We start from the raw sequence: 18,737 nt of genomic DNA, 5'->3' as shown, positions 1-18,737 counted from the left end.
CCGCCCGTGCCGGCGCTGCCGGGTTGTGCGGGGCGCGCCGGGAGGCGCGGGGGCAGCCCTTGGAGGCGGCAGCAGCAGCTCCCGCCGCGCCGGGCGGAGGCGGCGCCGGGGGGCTCGGATGCTGCAGCCCCTCCAGCCCTTCCGAGCCGCCCGGGGGCCGCACGGCCGTGGGCAGAGGAATTGTACGGGCTGGAAGCAGAGCCGCTGAACATCCAGGTCACACCCTGGTGTCCCCTTTTAATTTTCTTTTTTCTTTTTCTAAGGAGTGGGCGTGAGGGAATTAACGCTGAGCGAGCCGCGAAGCAGCGGCGGCAGCATCTGGGGAGCCGCGTGCGTGAGGCAGAGGAGGCAGACGCGATTACTTCAGAATTTATTTAAGGACTGGTGAAAACCACTGCAGCGGCTCCAGGGGAAGTCCCCGCGCCGAGGAGCGCGCCCAGCCCGGCACCGCCGCGCCGCTCCCTCCGCCTCCACCCCCGCCCTCCGGCTCCGGCCAGGCTCCGGACCCAGGCACAGGGCGCCTGTCCGCGCCCGGCGTTCCCCAATGTCTGATAATAATTACACGCCCGGACTCCTGAGATTATGGCAGGTTTTATCCCTGCTTTCTCATGGTCGGATTACCGCAGATGATACGTTTTATTACGCTCTACGGTTAGAAGAGATGTTGTGGCGTTTGCCTGAGCTCCTTAAATTACAGGATGTAGTAGCGTAGCGGTGCCGTGCCAGTCTCGATGCCGGTGTCCCCGGGCCATGCGGGGCTGGCAGCGGTGCCCGGGGCGCGGCCACGTGCCGCGGGTGACCGCCGCCCGGGGCTCCCCCGCTCCGGCTCCCGGCTCCGGCTCCGTACGGCTGACAGCGGGCTTTGCACGGTGCCAGCCAGGCAGCGATGTGCCAGCCAGGCAGCGACGAGCCGTGGGCAGAGGATTTCTCTCTGTAAAGCAGAAAACCGCGTTTGCTTTTTGATCATCAGGCAGTCGTGCGTGCGTGTGGACTTCAGTCACGCACAGAGACATAATTAGCCTGAGATGTATCGAAGAACCAGGGAAGCCAGATATCGTTCAGTTAAGTTTAGCAAAAGATAATAAATAAAAGAAAGATGCTTTCGCCCTGCCCCCTCCCTCTGTGATCATTTGCCTCCAGCTGCAAAGATGCTGTTGCTCGAAAGGGGCTGCTGGAGCTTTAAGAGCCGCTCCCCCCCTCCTGCTCCCGACAATGGTCTGAACCGAGCTCTGCTTCCCAAAGCAAAATTTGTAATATGCCATTTTTCCCATGGATGCTTCTCCTCTTCGCTGCTGACGAAGTGACCGAAGAAAATGTTGAGGTGCCAAGCAGCGAGACTTGCCGGAGGACGGGTGCGGGGGCTTGGGGTTCCTCGGAGCAACGCCTGTGTCACCATTTCTAGGAAGATGGTCCAGGAGTGCTCGGCTGTGTGAGTCCCCGCTCGAAGCCGGTGGAGACTGCGGTTGTTATTGATCAAGTGAAATAGCAGACGCCGAAATAAAAGATACTAGGTACTGAACCTTCTATTTCTGAGTTAGATATTCCTTCCTCAGCCCCGGTATTCTCAGGGGATGAGATGCAAATGCAAAATCTAGCTGTCTGCCTCTTGCTGTATCACTTGTGTGGTATTTAAATGCATTTCTATAATGGGAGTTGGGGGATTTACGACTAAAAAATGTGAAATCAACTTTTTTTTTGTTGTGGTTAAGGGAGGTAGGAGGTGAGAGGGATGACATAAAGAACAGATAGTTGGAATGAGTCCTTTTTCTAAGGTACTGGGTTGACCACCCCTCCTGCATGGAAGGAGTGCAGGATGCTTCTGTTAAAGGTGATATCATAGTTTAGTGGAGACTGGCAGGTAAGGAGTTAACTAGGAGGAGGAATATGCATGTAATGTAACTCAGACAATAGGAAGGATTTTCCTTATTGGAATTACACTGTGCTGCCTAAGAGCAATCCTGTTGAGGACCTCTGAAGAGACATAATTGCAGTAAGATCTGGTTTTATCTGTCACTATATCTATTTAACGATTTGGAAAAAATAGCTTGTAAATGCAAAATACCCGGAACGATCCAATGAAATGAGTTTTTAAGCTGATGTCACTGTGGACAGGCTAGAATGTATGGTAGGTAGATTTCTACTTTTTCCTGCAGCAAAATTGCAAGTAACTTGAAATGACTCCTCAACTGTGGCATGCAAATCAAACATCAGAATAAACAGAAAACAAGCTTTTAAAGCCAGTTATGGATAGAAAGGTGAGGGACTAAAATTAGATTCACATCTAAGGTGGTGGCCTTCAAGGTGAGCAAAATGAATGTTTGTCTAAGAGCCTTTGTGAGGCAGATGCCAAGTAGCTTTGTGTCTTCTTATTCCCAGAGCTTCCCAAATGAAAGAACTCTATCTGGTAAATAATTTTCAGGCTAAATGAGATTGCAGAGGTGTTTGTTACAATATTCACTTAAATAAATAATTCCAAGACTCTTGGGCAATTGAGATAACAGAAGATGCCAAATAGGGTGGGGTCCAGTGAGAGGAAGGAAGATAACTTTTTCATTTTCCACCACTATAGGATACATATCACAGAAATTTCAAGTAGTTTTAGAGAAAGTCAGTATTGAGGACACACTTTGATACCTGGTCCATACATGATCATAATCAGAGAGAAGTTAATATAAGAGAGTTGCTATAAATTAATTTGTTAATGGAGTCCCTCCTGAAAAGAATCTTTATATAACTCTTAACCAAGAATGGCCATATCCTGTGCTCTGTGTTGGAATTTTTGTCCATTCCTCTTAGCTGAATGTTTAAAATGAGCTGCAGAATTCCTGATTGAGCTAATACGGAGTTCATTCTTTTTGGAGACATAATGCAGCTAACATTATAGATTTGCTATGACATGTTTGTATACAGCCTCAAAAATCATAATGTATTGACAGGGAACCACATTCTTTCCCCCTCTAGTAGGACAGATTACTTTAAGCAGTTGCTGCTTTTTGCCAGTTGAGTGTTATGTGTTTAGAGGGGAAACCTGTTCACGATTTCTGGTAATGTAGTAGGCAGTGGTCACATAACATCCAGCATGCTCCCTGGTATCCCATAACAGGCATTTGTGATCTTTATGCCTTTGTTTAGAGGAAGTAAAATAACAGAAGATTGATGGCTTGTCTGTGTTAGTGACTTTTTCAAACGTCTGTACTGATCCAAACCCACTGAAGTGCATGATAGAATTTCCATGAATTCAAGCATTTGCTGGATTAGATTCCATGCAAATAACTGGAGAAAACACTGAACTAGGAACCAATCACCCTGGAAAAGACTTCGTAGTAGATGGTGCAGTACACAATGGACAAGAAAGATAATGTGTTTTGAGAACTTCAGTGTACTGCTTTGTACTGTTTTGTTTCAAATTAGAAGAGTTCTAAGTTATTACATTATCTAAAAGTCTATTTCTAGGGAGTGTTTATGTGTTACATGAATTTCAAGGGAAGCAGGAATTTACCAGTATCCTGCTCCCCCTTCAGAACCTCTCTGGGGGTTTAGGATAGTTGCAGGTGCTACACAAGTTCACTGTATGTTGCAGTCCTTGCAAGTTTTGGATGCTGAGGAGGCACCTTGACCAAGGGAATTGAAATGTCTGCTCTGTGGCTCAGAATGGATCTAAGGAACAATGATTATATATTAACAGTAAAATGCTGGTGACTTAATGCATCTTTCATTGAGGGATTGCTTTACTTACATTCAGGATACTGGGTAAAGTGATAAAATTTGTACTATAGAAGTACTAAGTTCAGTATCAATGGAGCTTTTATTTTTCTATTTAAAGAAAGAGAAACACATTTGAAAAGTCTTACTTTTGTTTGCTTAGATCAGTCAAGCATAACTTTAGTTAAGTTGTATTACTACAGGGCAAGTCAGCCTTTTTCTGGCAAAGAACACAATCTTTCCTTCTCTTCCTTTGAATGAAGAGGTATATAGTGCACATTCAGCTTTAAGTTGAAGAATATGCCACTTTGTTTGTTCCTTTCTCTCCTCTCCTTCCTCTTCTTTGCAATCTTGGCTACATGGGAAGTGTTCCACAGAATGATCTACAGGAGAGCTTATTTAGTTATCATGGACTTCTGTGGTCTTGAAAATATGGGTCAGAGGTGTTTAATCCACCACTTGTAGTTCTTAACACCCACTGGAAAGAAATTCCAGCTCCCTCAGTGTTTAATCTTTGCTGCCTGTGTTCCACTCAAAATGCCTTCAGGTTGGAGTAGATGATCTCCCGAGGTTCCTTGCAACCCTGAGTATTCAGTGATTCTGTCATATCCTAATAGAACGAGGTGGCTGTCTACTCACTAGTGGGTTGTTGTAATTACCTGGCCTGTAACTCACTTTCTCCTGATGACCAGTTGGTCAATTCAGGTCTTAATTACCTATTCACCCTCCACTTCCATTCCTCCCCTAACTTCTTCTCTGCAGATTTCTGGGGCAAAAGCCTGCAGTTCTCTGGTGACACAATGAGCTTCAGTAGCTTGCCAGATGCATTGTTAGGCACCACTGGTATAACCAAGTAGGATTTGAGGTATTAAATCTTGGTAAAGAAATCCTTAGTAAAATCCTTCAGTGGGAATTTACTCAGTCTCTGCAAAGGTACCTTCTTATGGCTGGGTACAGATACCCGAGCTTACTCAATTAAATGTTCATTTACTCATTCATCATTCCTTTGAAAAGAAGCAAAGTCTGTGTTTTTGAATTCTTGGATTTGTTTGGTGGTTGATTTGTTTAAATCCTATCCCATGGAATTATTTTTTGTGGAAAGGACCTTTGGAAGTCATCTGTGACAACCCCTTGCCCAGCGCTGTGCCAAGTGCAAAATAAGATGAGTCTACTCACTGCAGGTTTGGAAAATAAAAAGATTCAGTGGTAACTGTAATTTTCAGAAATTTAAGGCAGATATTTATGCACTCTAATTTTGTCACATTTAGATTTTGTCACATGACCTGAAATTTGTAAGAGAAATTAATTTGTAATTTAGAGTTGTGACAATGCAATTCAAGGTTTATTTTAAACTTCAGAGATGGGGTTCTAATGCTTCATGTACGTTGCTGATTGTCTTTGCTTATTCTCCCTTTTTAGTCACTGTCAGTTCAGAATTCTTTTTCACTAGTAGGACTCATCAAAGAAATGTAATTACCTTGTAGGAGTTGATAGGAATGTATGGATTAGGTAAAGAGATACTATGCTGGGATAACAAATATCTGAACATAGGAGCTGGCATGTGCAGATCAAGTGGAGAGATTGAAATACATGCACAGACTTGAAGATGTTTATGCATCTGATTTTAGTGTGCATTCAGAGTTGAATGAGAAACTAGCAGCCTATTGCGCTATATAAAACCAATTCAAAAGATTGGAGGGCTGGGAGTCTTCATTCCAATCTTTGATCTTTTGGGGCCATTCCTGGGCATATGATTATATTCCATCAATCATATGACAGGCTGATAAATATAGTTAGAAAACATGGAATATCCAGATGTCAGCTTATGAATGTGCTTGGTCTATCTAGAAGCTATGGTTTAAAAAACCAAGTTCTCTGAGCCTAGCCAGTTTTTGGAGCAGTAAGAATGGAGAACAAAAAGGAAGCTTAATGCCAGTCCTTTATTAATCTTGTTCAGTTCAATTCTGAGTAGAATTGATATCTTCATGTTTAGTAAGAACTGAGTACCTGAAAGTGATACCTGCTATGTATGCATGGATCTGTTGAGCTGTACATATATCATTAAGTTCAGGATGCAGCTGTCCTGTGTATATGGAATTTGATTCATGCATATATAGGGAAAGATATCTGAGTTTTTTCAAAAGTTATGTAAATTGACAGATCAGCTGCAAAAGTATGTGTGGCATGGTAGTTCTGAAGTGTAATAGAAGTGGGCCTGCCAATAGCCTTTTTTTGAGCCTTTTAGAACTGCAGCATTAAATGTGGCTGTATCTCCCCTACAAATACATTTGAAGAAGCCATATATTTGCATATATTTTTCACAGAAAGAATGACTTATTCTGGTTAATTTATTAGAGAGATCACTTTCAGTGTTTAATGATTGAAATTCTTCCTGTATAAAATATACTTCAGCTTAACACAGATTTATGGTCTGTGATAAGTGGGGAAGAGTAGGTAGGTAGAGTGATTCCTTCTAATTTCATTGTATGAAATATTTCAGCTGATTATATTATGAAACCAGACTAAAAATTGTTAGGGTAGTGGAGGTTTTTAATCACCAAATTTATGTTTAAAATTCAAATTACACAGAAGGAAAATCAGAAATGGCCCTCTTTCCCTACTGGAAATTTTTAAAATATAATTCAGTTTACTCAGGATATCGCCACATTAGTGATCAGACCAAACTGATCATAGCAATACTATTTTTATTTTATGTTTTAGCATGAATCCCTCAGTTGTTTCTGTCTGCATGTGTTGCCGTGGTTGTTTATGTGCTTCTGGTGTATGCAAACTAAAGTCCTTTCAGGGATAACTAAGCTGGGACCTGACTCTTACATTTAAATCTCCTGACCCTGTGTGTGAACCACATCATCCTGTGGTTAGCCAAAGGTTGACTAATACATGCATACACCATCATGAAATGTCAAGAACTCTTGTAACTCTGTGACAGAATTCACTTCCTATGTAAAGATCCAAATGCATATGTGCCCTTCTATTTGTCCTCAGCTTCCAGTTGTATACTACTAGACTGTGATTGGTCTGTTTGCTGACACTACTCCTCTGTTTCTGTGAAGTTCTTCCTCTGATTTACCTGCCCTAGCTTTTGTTGCAGTCCCTCATGATAAGCCTTCTTTCCTTTTATTTTTCTTCATTTAAAAATTCTTCAAATGTTCTCAGTATTTTGATTCCTTCCTGCTATCAAGCAGGAAATTTGTAAAAGGTATAATAAGGCCCTGGGGAAGTAGCTCTATTCTTCAGCATGTGCTTGGGAACATTGTTAAATTGTGGCTGCCTCAGGACATTGAAAGCATCCCATGTGTTGGCACATGTGAGAGCGATAAATGCCAAGAAAGTTTTAAAAAAGGAAAACAAAAATGCTTTTCTAAAGGCAAGAAGACACAAATTATAGTAAATAGAACAGCATGGCATACTAGGTCTTTCATGAAAGGCTGTAGCAAATTTTTCTTTGGAAGTCCCACAGCAAACCTGCAGTTGCTTGAGATTTTGTTCCTTGTTTTGTGGCTTGGCGATCCAGGAGCACTCTGAGAAGCCAGGTATCTTTCACAGTTGTTTGGGATCCTCATGGACACCCACAGTCTGTATGAGGTCATGATCCAGGATTCCTGCTCCTCGCTGTTGCAAGAGTCAAAGTATCCCTTTCTGTCACACCTTACCAGAATTTCTATCTGGATGAGGTTAACAGACTGCTTTGCTGTATTTCTCTTCCCTTTCAGGGTGGGCAAGGGAGAGGATGCATGTGGTTCCAATGGAATAATGGCATTGATCTCTGAACTTCCAGAAAGCGATGTACATCACCAGGCTGACTGCAAGAACTGCTGTACCTTTTAAAGATTCTCCTGGGGCTGTGAGCTGTGGGAGAAAACTTCCAAATAGCAACTGCCTACACCAGGAACTGCCCACCCATTCCCTGCCTTCTCTGCTATCTTAGTCATAGCCCAAGTTTGTTACTTGTGCTGTCAGAACAATGCAGTCCAGGGATTCAAAGTAAGAACAATGCATAGCCCCCTGCCTTCCCTGAACGCAACAGCTGAGAGGGACAAGATGTGATAATAGTGCCATGAGCATTCAACTCATGGATTCCCTTATTACCCCACAACCACTTACATGTATGGCTTCCCACATCCCCATAATGACTTCAAGAGATTTCCTATCTAGTGTGAATGCAGAGTGCTGAGGTAGCAACAGCTGTCCACACAGAGCTTTCCCTACCTGTTCTCACACACTCACCAGCATTCCCATAAAATTGTAGGAATTGTGAGAGTGTACCACTCTCACTCTGCTACAGCCTGTGTGTTGGGATAGCAAATGCTGTGCCCTTCACACCAGAAACCTGATCTGCATGTGTAGCACATTGGAAGTAATTTCTTGAATGATGAAGCTTCACGGATGAGAATCCCCAGGGACAAAAAGTGTGACCCGTGAGATGTTGATGATTGTGAGGCAGGAAGGGCTTGGTTGTTAACTTTGGTCTTAGAGAATGGGCATGCAGAGACCATGGTCTCTAGCCCCCTGGTGCATACTGAAAAGTTATGATTGAACTGAGCAAGTGGCAGATGGCCTTGGAATTTTTTAATTATCCCTCTACTCACTGTGAATTTGACCATTCCAAACTGGTTAGCCACAGGTGGGAGCTAAGTGGAGACTGGCGATGGGCCCTTGCTATGTGCAGTGTACTTACACGATGTTATGAGAGGTTCCTGGAGGCAAGACAGGCTCCCCTGGCTGGCATCCTGCATCCCAATGTACCTGTGGACAGTGGACAAAGCAGTCAACATCAGCAAGCTCTCCCAAGGATTCCTAAAGCTTCTCCCTGTATACAAAGTGAGGGTTTGAGATTTATGTAAAAAGCTTTGTAGCTGAAGCATAGGACTAGGTGATGTTATTTGCTCTGCTCAGGACAGATTTAAGAAACAAACAAAAGTGATTCTGTTCCTGGTAATTCAGTTTGCACAAGATATCACAGGGATGTAATTAGCAGAGTTTCTAGTTCTTGACCTCTTACTGAACAAGCTCACTGGAGAATAACTTCCCCTGAGGATGGGAATAACTAGATAGAAAAATAGATTAACCTGGCATTGTTAAGGCAGCATGATACTGGATCAATGGTTAGCCTGAGCTGTACTGTAGAATTGCCTAGAGGAAGACAAAATCTGGCAATTAGTGGCAGCTATTGACATCAATACCTACAATCCAACAATGAAATTAAGTAAGAGAATGGAGAAAAGCAACAATAAGGGAGACTACAATTGCAGAGGAAGTATTTTCTGTTATTTTAAGAGAGCATTATTTCCAAAACTATTAATTTAAAATATTCTGTAACCCTCCATCTCCTTCCAGCCATCTTCTTTAGTTTTGGGAAGCGCATTCAAAGTCTTTGCTCTGTGGAATTAGTCACTGTATTTAATCCCTCTCTATTGATCATCTGATTAACACTGCACACAAGTTTAAAAGTGGGAACAATGCAATAATCTACTGACTGTGTCCATGTGACAGAGTTTATTCTGCTTATGAAACATCCTCAAATGTTTTCGCTACTGAAGAGCTGTTCCTTGATTTGTGTTTATTTTAAAGAAATGATGTGTGAAGTGATGCCAACGATAAATGAGGACACCCCGATGAGTCAACGGGGGTCCCAAAGCAGTGGCTCGGACTCGGATTCTCATTTTGAGCAGCTGATGGTGAACATGCTGGATGAAAGGGACCGTCTCCTTGATACCCTTCGGGAGACACAGGAAAGCTTGTCACTTGCACAGCAACGCCTACAGGATGTCATCTACGACAGAGATTCCCTCCAGCGACAGCTGAACTCAGCACTGCCTCAGGTATGTAGCTAATAAAGATTCTATTTTTTTTTTTTTTTGTTTAGGTTCACTAATTTTTTTACTTAATACCACCTATTTTAACCCTAATCAGTATGTATTCCTTGAGGTCCAAATTTTGCTCCCATTGATGTCAGCTGCAGAACTCCTATTGAATTAATAGTACCTGTTTGACCTCTATGGGACTTCATTTCATATTTAAGAGTAGGAGTAATGCTTTTGACTTGAAGGAGAGCAAGATGAAGGCCTGTAGCTACTGGTTCTTTTGGCTGTTGCTCTAGCATTTACAACAGGTGAGGGATCATTTAAACAAAAGATCTTGTGGTAGAAATAAAGCAAAAAGAATGAGGACGTTTTCTAGAGAATTTTAATAAATAACAAACAAAACTAACTAATGTAGGTTAAATAAGGTACTACACAAACCCACAAAAACAACTGATACCTTAATATTTTAATTAAATTAAGTTTAAATATTTATATAAATCTCATTATCTGAAGTTACCCTAGTCTTTTTTAGGACCTTCAAAACTGAACAACTTCAGTTATAATACTAATGTGATATTATATGTCAATATTATATGTCAATATAATTGTTTTTAATATACTAGAATTAAAAGCAAAAAAAGATCTTCAGTGTGCATATGTGGCCAAAGGTTGGAAAGATACCATGATTCAATGTTCAGGTTTTCTCCATGTTTTTTTCTTTGTGTCTCTCAGCTGTCACTTATTAGGGAATGTGACAGTGAGGGCCTAGGGAGGAATTAGGACAGTGTGTGGCTGGAATACAGAGGTAAGAAGGATGAATGAAATGAGTAAGAAAATTTTTAAGGGTAAAAGAGAAAAACAGCACACTCTGGAATAGGGAACAGCAGTTGTTCAAGGGCTAACCTGAATAGGTTTTTGAAATATCTTGAGATAGGACTAAATGAGAGAGAGAGAGAGACTGTAATCATTTGAAGAACAGCATTAGAAACTTGAGCATTAGCTCCAGACAATAAGAATGCCTGCAGCTGTTTTGAGACAAAAAGGAGTAGCAATGATCTTGATATACTGTAAAATCAAAGTTGTTTCTTTTTTCTCTTTATTTGTGGGCAGTTGAGCTTCTTTTTACAGGTCTCTACATAGAAGAGTGGAAAAGAGTAAGCGAAAGACAGCATAAATCCTTTATTCAAAGATTTACTGCTGAAAATCCAGAGAAGAGAGGACGCTCTGTGTCTGTGAAGTCCCATTCAGTGTACTGCTCAGTGTGCAGAGGCACTCTCCACTGAGCCCATAGTGAGGTATTTTTGTTGAGCACTAGCAGGTGTCTAAGCCCTAATGTTTCTGTATCTTGCATATGTAGAACTCCTGCTAAAATACTGGAAGCTAGCTAAGGAAAATAACATTCAGCATAAATGTCATACAGAGCCTAAAAGAAATAAAATCTAAGGAAATTGATCACAATAGTATTTTATTTTTTATTTCTTCTAGCAAGAAATAAAGAATAAAATTATCCTGTGTTTTGTATATGTAGTTTTGAATGATAGCTATACACCTCCTAAAAGCAATTGATTTGTCAGGTGAATGCTTTGGTCTACTATGTACCATTAAAAATGCATTTCAGGTAGCATTCATCTTTATATCTAAGAGAGGTAGGTTTGCCCTATGAGAAACTGTGTGACACACTGCTTACACCTTAAAGCAGAATCAGGTTTTATGTCCATCAAGTATGTTAATCTCGATCTTCATGTAAGTAATTAAATTCTGTAGAAATCTGTTCTTATAAGTACAGAATACTGGCTTAGTAATATAACATTCTAGTAATAGAATCTTTCAAGCATATGTTTTTCATATCACTGCCATACTATTTAGTTTCAATCCTGGACTTGAGATATTCTACAAAGTACTTTTACAGTTTTTTGGTTTATGGTTTTATGAATGGCAAGCTTGCCTGGCTAACTGCCTGTTACAGCCTTCTGACAAAATATTACCTAGGACTTATTACCTAGTGGAGAGGAAAATTTCTCTCTTTACTCAGTTTAGGAAGAGAATATATAAATATAACATATCTATATGATAATTATCATTTAGTTACAATGTGACATCTAAAGAGTCTTGCTTTATCAGAATTTATTCTTTTAGTTCTTGATCCCTCGAGTGGTGTTCAAAATTCAATTATTTCTTAGTATTTACATAGAAATGCATATTTCTTTATGCATTGAAACTGTATTGTCACAGTTATATTCCAAAGCATTTTTGTTAGGACACTGTTTTTGCTTATTGTCTGTTTAAGTGTTTACAGTGAAAAATATGTTCTGGAAAAATTATTACACTTGCAATAAATGTAACCTGAACAGCTGTTAAGGCTGCAGCCAATGACTGTAAATGTATTTAAGTTTTTATACTGGTCTGCACTGCAACAGAACAATATACAATTAACTATGTCTTTCAAATCTGAGTTACAGAAATATAGTTGTCATGCTAAGTGCTATCATTGAAATAAATTTTATTTCAATTAGATTGGCAGTTTTAACTTTATGAACATCTGTGTGTAACTGAACAGCTATGTTTAAGGAAGGAGGGAAAAAGTGAGCAGACAATTACAGATCAGCTAGTCTGAATAAAATAACAGCGAATACTTTAGTCTTGTTTTGGAGGAAAATCTAATGATATGTCAAAAAGCTAACTTAAAAATATTACAAGGGTTTATCAAAATTATTTTTATACAGAGTAACTCAACATGACTCTTTGGTACCAGACTTTTTAAACTGGGGAACTACAGTATCCCTAAAATGATATCTTTTGAAGTCACTGCATTTAAATTACTAGTAGATGGGAGTTGTGTAAGAAAAGCAATATAATATTTAATAAGGTAAGTAATAAAAGAGAGAGAGGAAAAATTTTCACTTAGAGTAGACTGACAGGATGGAAGGAGAGTAGTAGTAGTTACTGTATTTTGAGATGAGTTTTTATTAATTTGAGCATAAGAGTTTTTATTAATTTGAGCATAAGAAGAAGCATGCTAGTGGAAATTTTGGATTACACAAAATTGAGTAGAATTTTTAACTAAGGGAATATTATATTATAATGCACAAGAACAAGAGTAACAGAGGTGGGATGGTAGTTCATGGTACAAGGGTGAGGGCCTTATATCTAGCAGGTAATAAAAAATTAATGACCTTTTAGGTAGCAGTAGTAAAGAGGGATAATATATGGTGTACAATGGTGGTAGGCAGCCAGTGGGAGGTGGATGTTAAAAATGGAAAGTACCATTTTGAAATGTGTTATATAAGAGACTTCTGTTGGAAGTAGGTAAATATTAATGCAGTTAGACCAAGGGGTGTTTTGGACCTTATTTATCTGAGTTTTGGCTCAGCAGTGATTGAGAGTCGACCTCAAATTGGAAGAGATTATGAAAAACACTGCTAGAGAAAAGAGGAAGTAACATTTTCTGTCCGAAAAGACTAATTGAAGTTTTCTTATTTCTGGGGGAAACTGATTTGAGAGGGTCTATGAGTGATTTCATAGATTTTCTTGGAGAGACAGGAAGATGAAATGAACAGGTGAAGATGAAAGAAATGTTTTAAGCCAAAAATAATGTTGATGAAGGAATAAATGATTGTAGGCTACCATGAATAAAGATAGATCATTCATCACAAGAAGGTCGTGAATTATGAAGTAATGGCATCTTTCTTAGACAAAGACACAGTGAAAACCCAAAACTGTTTTCAAGATGAAGATGGTATAAAAGACATTATGTGTCATAATACCTTTGCTTAACCTGTGAACTTGACCCAGAATACCCCTTCAGGTTCTTTATTTCAGACTTTATTGTGGAGATATTCAGAATCTAGTTCACAAGTGATATTGTTTATTCTTCCCAAAGCTGCGTGTTAACAGTGGAAGTCTCTAGAGGAAAGTGTGTCTGGGTCTACACTGCATGATCCCCAACAACAGGAATTTATTGCATTTAGGTCATGACTCCTAAATCCAGGAAAGAAAATGCTAAATACAATGAACTATACTGTAATGAGAAAGCATAAGATCTAAATACTTAATAGTGTGTTTTTATTTCATTGGAGTAAAATTAGGTCTTTTTCTGCAGCATAAGTGTTCTACTAAAAAGGTTAGGAACTCTAACTCCATTTTTGAGTGCTAGAAAGAGGAAAATGTTCAGTTAAAACTTTCTCAAGAAAATTTTACCATAATCTTCTCTAAGCTAAATAGCCTAGAAAATATAACCTTGATTAGTTACCTTGTAAACAAACTGGAAAAATACAGCATACGTCATTGTAAGACTTCGAATGACACATAGAGTCATGAGTTGTAAATGTATTCTGATAAACAACACTGAATGAGTCTTGGTTTTTGGTTGTTTTATTGCTTCTTTTAGCCTTTCAAGAGTAAGTTTCAAGGTAGGAAAGATATTATTTATATGAAGATGTTAATAACTTATCACTGACTAGTCAAGTTTATTTAGTTCATTAATAATGTACTTGCTCGGTGATTTAATTAGAAATTATTATTCACAGAACAGTTGAGGTTGGAAGGGACCTCAGGAGGTCACCTTGTCTAGGTTTTCTGCTGCAGCAGGGTTACTAAGAACTGGCTGCCCAGGACTGTGTCCAGATGGCTTTTAAATATCTCTGAGGGTAGACTTCACAGCCTCTCTGGGCAACCTGTGCCAGTGCTCAGTCACCCTTTTCTGTAAAAAGTAAAAAATGTTTCCTGATGTTCAGGAGGAGCCTTCTGTGTTTCCATTTATGTTCATAATCTCTTCAATATTGCATTACCAGAAAGTCCCGATTTCACTGATCATCTATGGTAGCAGATTTTATTTTTTAGTGGCTGTAAGTCTTTCCATGTATTGATAATCAGAATCTGCACCTATGATATATCTTTTTTAGTACTATTGGCTGTCACCATTCAACTCACTATTTTCCATATGCCTTAGCATAGTTTCCAAGAGGATCTGCTCCATGATCTTGCTGGTCACTGAGGTGAAACTGACTGGCCTTCAGGTCCCTACATCTTCCTTTTTACCCTTAAAAATTAGGGTTACGTTTCTGCTTTTCCAGTCAGTGGGAACTTCACAAGGCTGACACAACTTCTCAAATATGATGGATAATGGCTTAGACACTTCATCTGCCAGTTCCCTCAGGACATGTGGATGCATCTCATCAGGTGCTATGGACCTGTGCAACTTCAGGTTCCTTAGGTGCACATAATCTCAAACCCGCTCTTCAGTGAGTGGTTCTGAATTCTCCCAGTCCATGCCTTTGCCTTCTGCACTTGGGATGGTGTGGCTGGAGCACAATGTGTAGTTTGCATGGCTTTAAACAGCTTAACTTATATGAGTTGAATTCTTCTATGCATGGGTACAAAACCTCCTGTCTTTAAAACAGACCTTTAAAAACTAAAGCAGTCTAGATATGTTATTCTTTGGTAAAGATCATTGAATAATTTATACTGAGAGAGACCATTGGAATTCTATTTTCTTTTTTAATTTTTTTTGTTTATTTTCAGCAAGTTTGAGTGTATTGGGATTCGAGTGAATCTTTCTAGTGGAGATCTAAACACCTAGGTCTAGTTGAGTTTAAATTCTTTTCAATGCTGCAATTTTTTTTTTTCGCTGCAATTGATTTTATTGTCAGCCCTGTTTGCAAATCTTTCTGGATATAGATGGTAGAATTATTTGGAGTGTGGAACTGCAATACTAAAATAAATCCTTTTATATCCTTTGCTACCCTATAGATTTCAACTAAATTGTAATTGTTAGCTACAATAATTCAGTAATAAAATCAGTAATAGAAATATAGTGGTAATCATTAAGGTTTTATTTGATCTAATAAGATACCACTCATTTAGAAATGCTTACTGGAGGCATGATAGAAGGGAAAATCCAAAGAGGGAAATGTAATGACCTTGTTTTATTGAACCAGTTTATGTAATTTGATCAATGCTAACCTTTAATAGGATTGTGATTAGAGAATTTTGTTGATAGACTTGCAATACAGTGAGCAATGAATTTTTTACTGCCAGAGACAAGAAAGGTATAGGGAGACAACAGTAAGTCAGTAGGTCAGTAGGGCCTTATTCTGAGATTGTGTTTTCTGTTTAGTGTGTGCATATATAGTACATAGATACAAAATAATGTCATCACACAGATACATGTTTAGATACAAAAATAAAATAGCCAGACAGAAATAAATACACAGATTTAAACAGTAATAATTAAAATAGACTTTGTTTATTTAAGATTGGACATTTACTGTTTAGGTGAAAATAATAGCTAGACCCACAGTATTGTTCTAAACAGCTCTTCCTATGATGAAGAAGAAATGATGGCTTTTTTTTCACTCTTCATTTCTTTCTGGCTGTGCTGAAGAACATAAAGTACGAATGGCATCCTGTATACTTGAATGAATAATCAGTACTTTTTCTGAGGTTCTAAAAACATCCTCTTGTGTGAAGGACTTTTGTAAGTTCTCCATCTATTTTTTTTAATCTTGCAAGATTATGCATTTTTCTCAAATTTCCAGGGAAAAATTTAAGAAGAATTCCAAGGAGTGAAATGGAGATCTGAGTGAAATGTGTCTGAGGGGAAAGTTCCAAGTTTTCTGTCTCAAAAATCCAGTGACACATGCTGTATTCATGTGTAAAAACTAAAGCTTGACACAGTGTTTGTTTCTATCTGTGAATTTCCTCTGTTTTATATTTCATGGACTAGTAAATATAAACATGTTAATTTTCAGGTGTTGTGAATCCATGCAGTTCCCACTAAAATCAATGCAAGTAGCAAGTGCTTGTTGCTGCCAAAATCAGTTTGCATTACTGAATAACAGAAATATTTTCTTAAACAAATTAGAATTATGCTTTTTTGCTAATTACCTTAGCTATTTGTCTCAAGATATTAACATTGAGGGGAGCATATCGATATGTATGCAAAAAATCAGATACTAACCAAAACTATTAGTTTTAATACAGTAAATATGGAAATACATGTTTTTACAGGATTTAAATGTGTAGAGGGGAGACAGAGCATCTGGAAACCAAAGAAAACTTGGCATTATAAAGTTGCAATGCTTTAAGTGCAATGCAATGCTGAAATATTAGTTGTGTCCAACCTAACCAATGTTTAGCAAAAATTTAAGGCTTTCCTTCTTCAGCAACATAACATGTAACATAACACCACATGGCAGTTCTTTTTTCCACATAAAATTGAATGAAAGTTGTTTTCATCGTGTTAAATACCAATTTTATTCTGGTGGATGACTCCTAACTAATATTACCTGATAAAAGACAGATTGACAGTATCTGTGGTGTAAGTAAAACAGTGCTTTAGCTGGGTCCTCTCTGGACTTTTTTTTTTTTTTTTAATCGCCATCATATTATCAACAAAGCATGGTTAAAGGTATAATTATACATACAAGAAACAATCTGAGTTCTTTTCAAGTATGAGTTTATTTCCTTGCTCTTGTGAAGTTCTGTGTATTCAGTAGCGTATTCCAAATAATTATAAGCAGGAAATTTTATCTTAAAAGCTTTGGACTTCTTAATAAATACTTGATGACTGAAGAAGACTGATGTGGCAATCCAGCAGAGGAGTAAAATGGGATATGGGGAAAAAAAACAGAAACTTAAATATTTAGAGGAGGAGGAACATGTGGTGAATGCCTGAAGCAATCAACAAGACTATGTACTCCCATTTCACTCTGTATCTGCTTCATAAACATTGATATCAATTATTTTAGCTTGAACCGGGTACATCAACTGCTACATTAACTATTGATGGCTCATTATCTGAATGTTTAGAAAGACACACAAATGAATATGAGATAAAAATATAATGGTGCTGGTCAACAGAATAGAGCACAGATGGTTATCCAAGTCTCTATATATTAAGCTGTTGCCATCAAAATTATAGACACTGTAGTTTTAATAGCAGCCATAGTCATGGGTTTTCCCCTAGTTTTCATAACAGCTATAGTCATGCCTCTCTGTGTTTAAGAAGCATTTGGACAATGGCTTCAACAATATGATTTAACTTTGTCAGCCCTGAAGTGGTCAGGCATTAGAACTAGATGATTATTGTAGGTCCCTTCTAACTGAACTATTATATCCTGTTACACAGTGAGGAAAAGCTAGAAAAAATAGTGCAATTTTATAAAGCTTAAATTTGATAGTTTACTTTTTGCTCATGTCCTTCAAAGTGGATGGTAGAGGCTGACACATCATCCAAGAACATCTTGAAAACATATTCCCTTCTTTTAAAGTTCTCTATTAAAAGCAAAGGAAATGCAGAATATTTAAGAATTAGCTTTCAGAAGTGTCTTAGTCTGTCTTCTATCTTAATAAATAATTTCCCATAATGAGAATTCACTCAAACCCATAAAATTATGTTAGGGGTATGTTTTTATTTAAAAAGTAGGGAAAATTTAGTTCTTATTGAAGTTGTAGAGTTTTCCTGTTGACTCTGAAGAAATAGGTTTGTTTTTATTGATGAATATGTATCTTTCATATGATCCCCAGGAATCTGAACTTCTACATATAGAAGTTAAGGGCCAGTAATTTTATTTAGTGTAATGCAACATTTCTGTAGTCTACTCAAGAATCTGTTCCAAATCATCATTTGCTGAGTATATCTTCTTATCCTTTAAGGTTTTTTTTTCCTATTTAGGATCAGATTATAGGCTTTTTTTCTTTTAATTATTATTGGTGAACTGCATTCTTTACCATGTATGAGTTCTAAAAATATCCCAATTATACTGTGACAGTTGATTTGTTATGACAGTCAGTAATCTGTCAAAACAGAAAATAATAAATAAATCTTAGAGACTTACAGTAAGGTTCTTTGTTGTAGGTTGGTTTATTTGAAATTATGAAGTAATCAAATTACAGATTTGGTTTTTTACTGCACTGGATTTTTTTCTTCAGTGTTACTCTAAGCAGAAGGGAACATAGAGATAAATAAAGGGAAGGAGCAATAAGGAAAAGGTAATGCACAAGTAGATAAACCATACTTCTGTATCAAAGGGAAAGAATTTTCTAGGAGTGGAGCAAGGAAGTAAAGCCCTAGTGCAGAGGGCTAGGAAAATCAGGATGGAGGTTTTCCCACTTATTTCAATCAATGATAGAACTAGTCCTTAAAGAACAAGTAGTTAAGGAGCAAGTTGAGCAAGAGGACAGAAAGAGACTTGGGAATGCTGGTTGACA

The 18,737-nt window shown here is 38.4% G+C and overlaps 1 protein-coding gene across 7 annotated transcripts in view; it reads left to right on the top strand.

The window, feature by feature from the left end:
* Positions 1-1,187: 1,187 nt before the first annotated feature.
* PPFIA2 (PTPRF interacting protein alpha 2) overlaps positions 1,188-18,737 on the top strand; it is a 286,450-nt gene continuing 268,900 nt past the window's right edge. For 3 of the 7 annotated variants that reach the window (XM_068190316.1, XM_068190312.1, XM_068190313.1), the window contains exons 1-2: positions 1,189-1,511; positions 9,295-9,545. In XM_068190316.1, the coding sequence (XP_068046417.1) occupies positions 9,297-9,545 (249 nt within the window). In that variant the 5' untranslated portion in view covers positions 1,189-1,511; positions 9,295-9,296. Of the gene's footprint in view, positions 1,512-9,294; positions 9,546-18,737 lie in introns of all 7 variants that reach the window. The other 4 variants (XM_068190314.1, XM_068190315.1, XM_068190317.1 and 1 more) reach the window with 4 other exon arrangements.

This window comes from Anomalospiza imberbis, chromosome 5, assembly GCF_031753505.1.
Source record: "Anomalospiza imberbis isolate Cuckoo-Finch-1a 21T00152 chromosome 5, ASM3175350v1, whole genome shotgun sequence".
Lineage (NCBI taxonomy): Eukaryota > Metazoa > Chordata > Aves > Passeriformes > Viduidae > Anomalospiza > Anomalospiza imberbis.
Note: the sequence above shows the minus strand (reverse complement) of the source record. Positions and strands in the feature narration are given on the sequence as shown.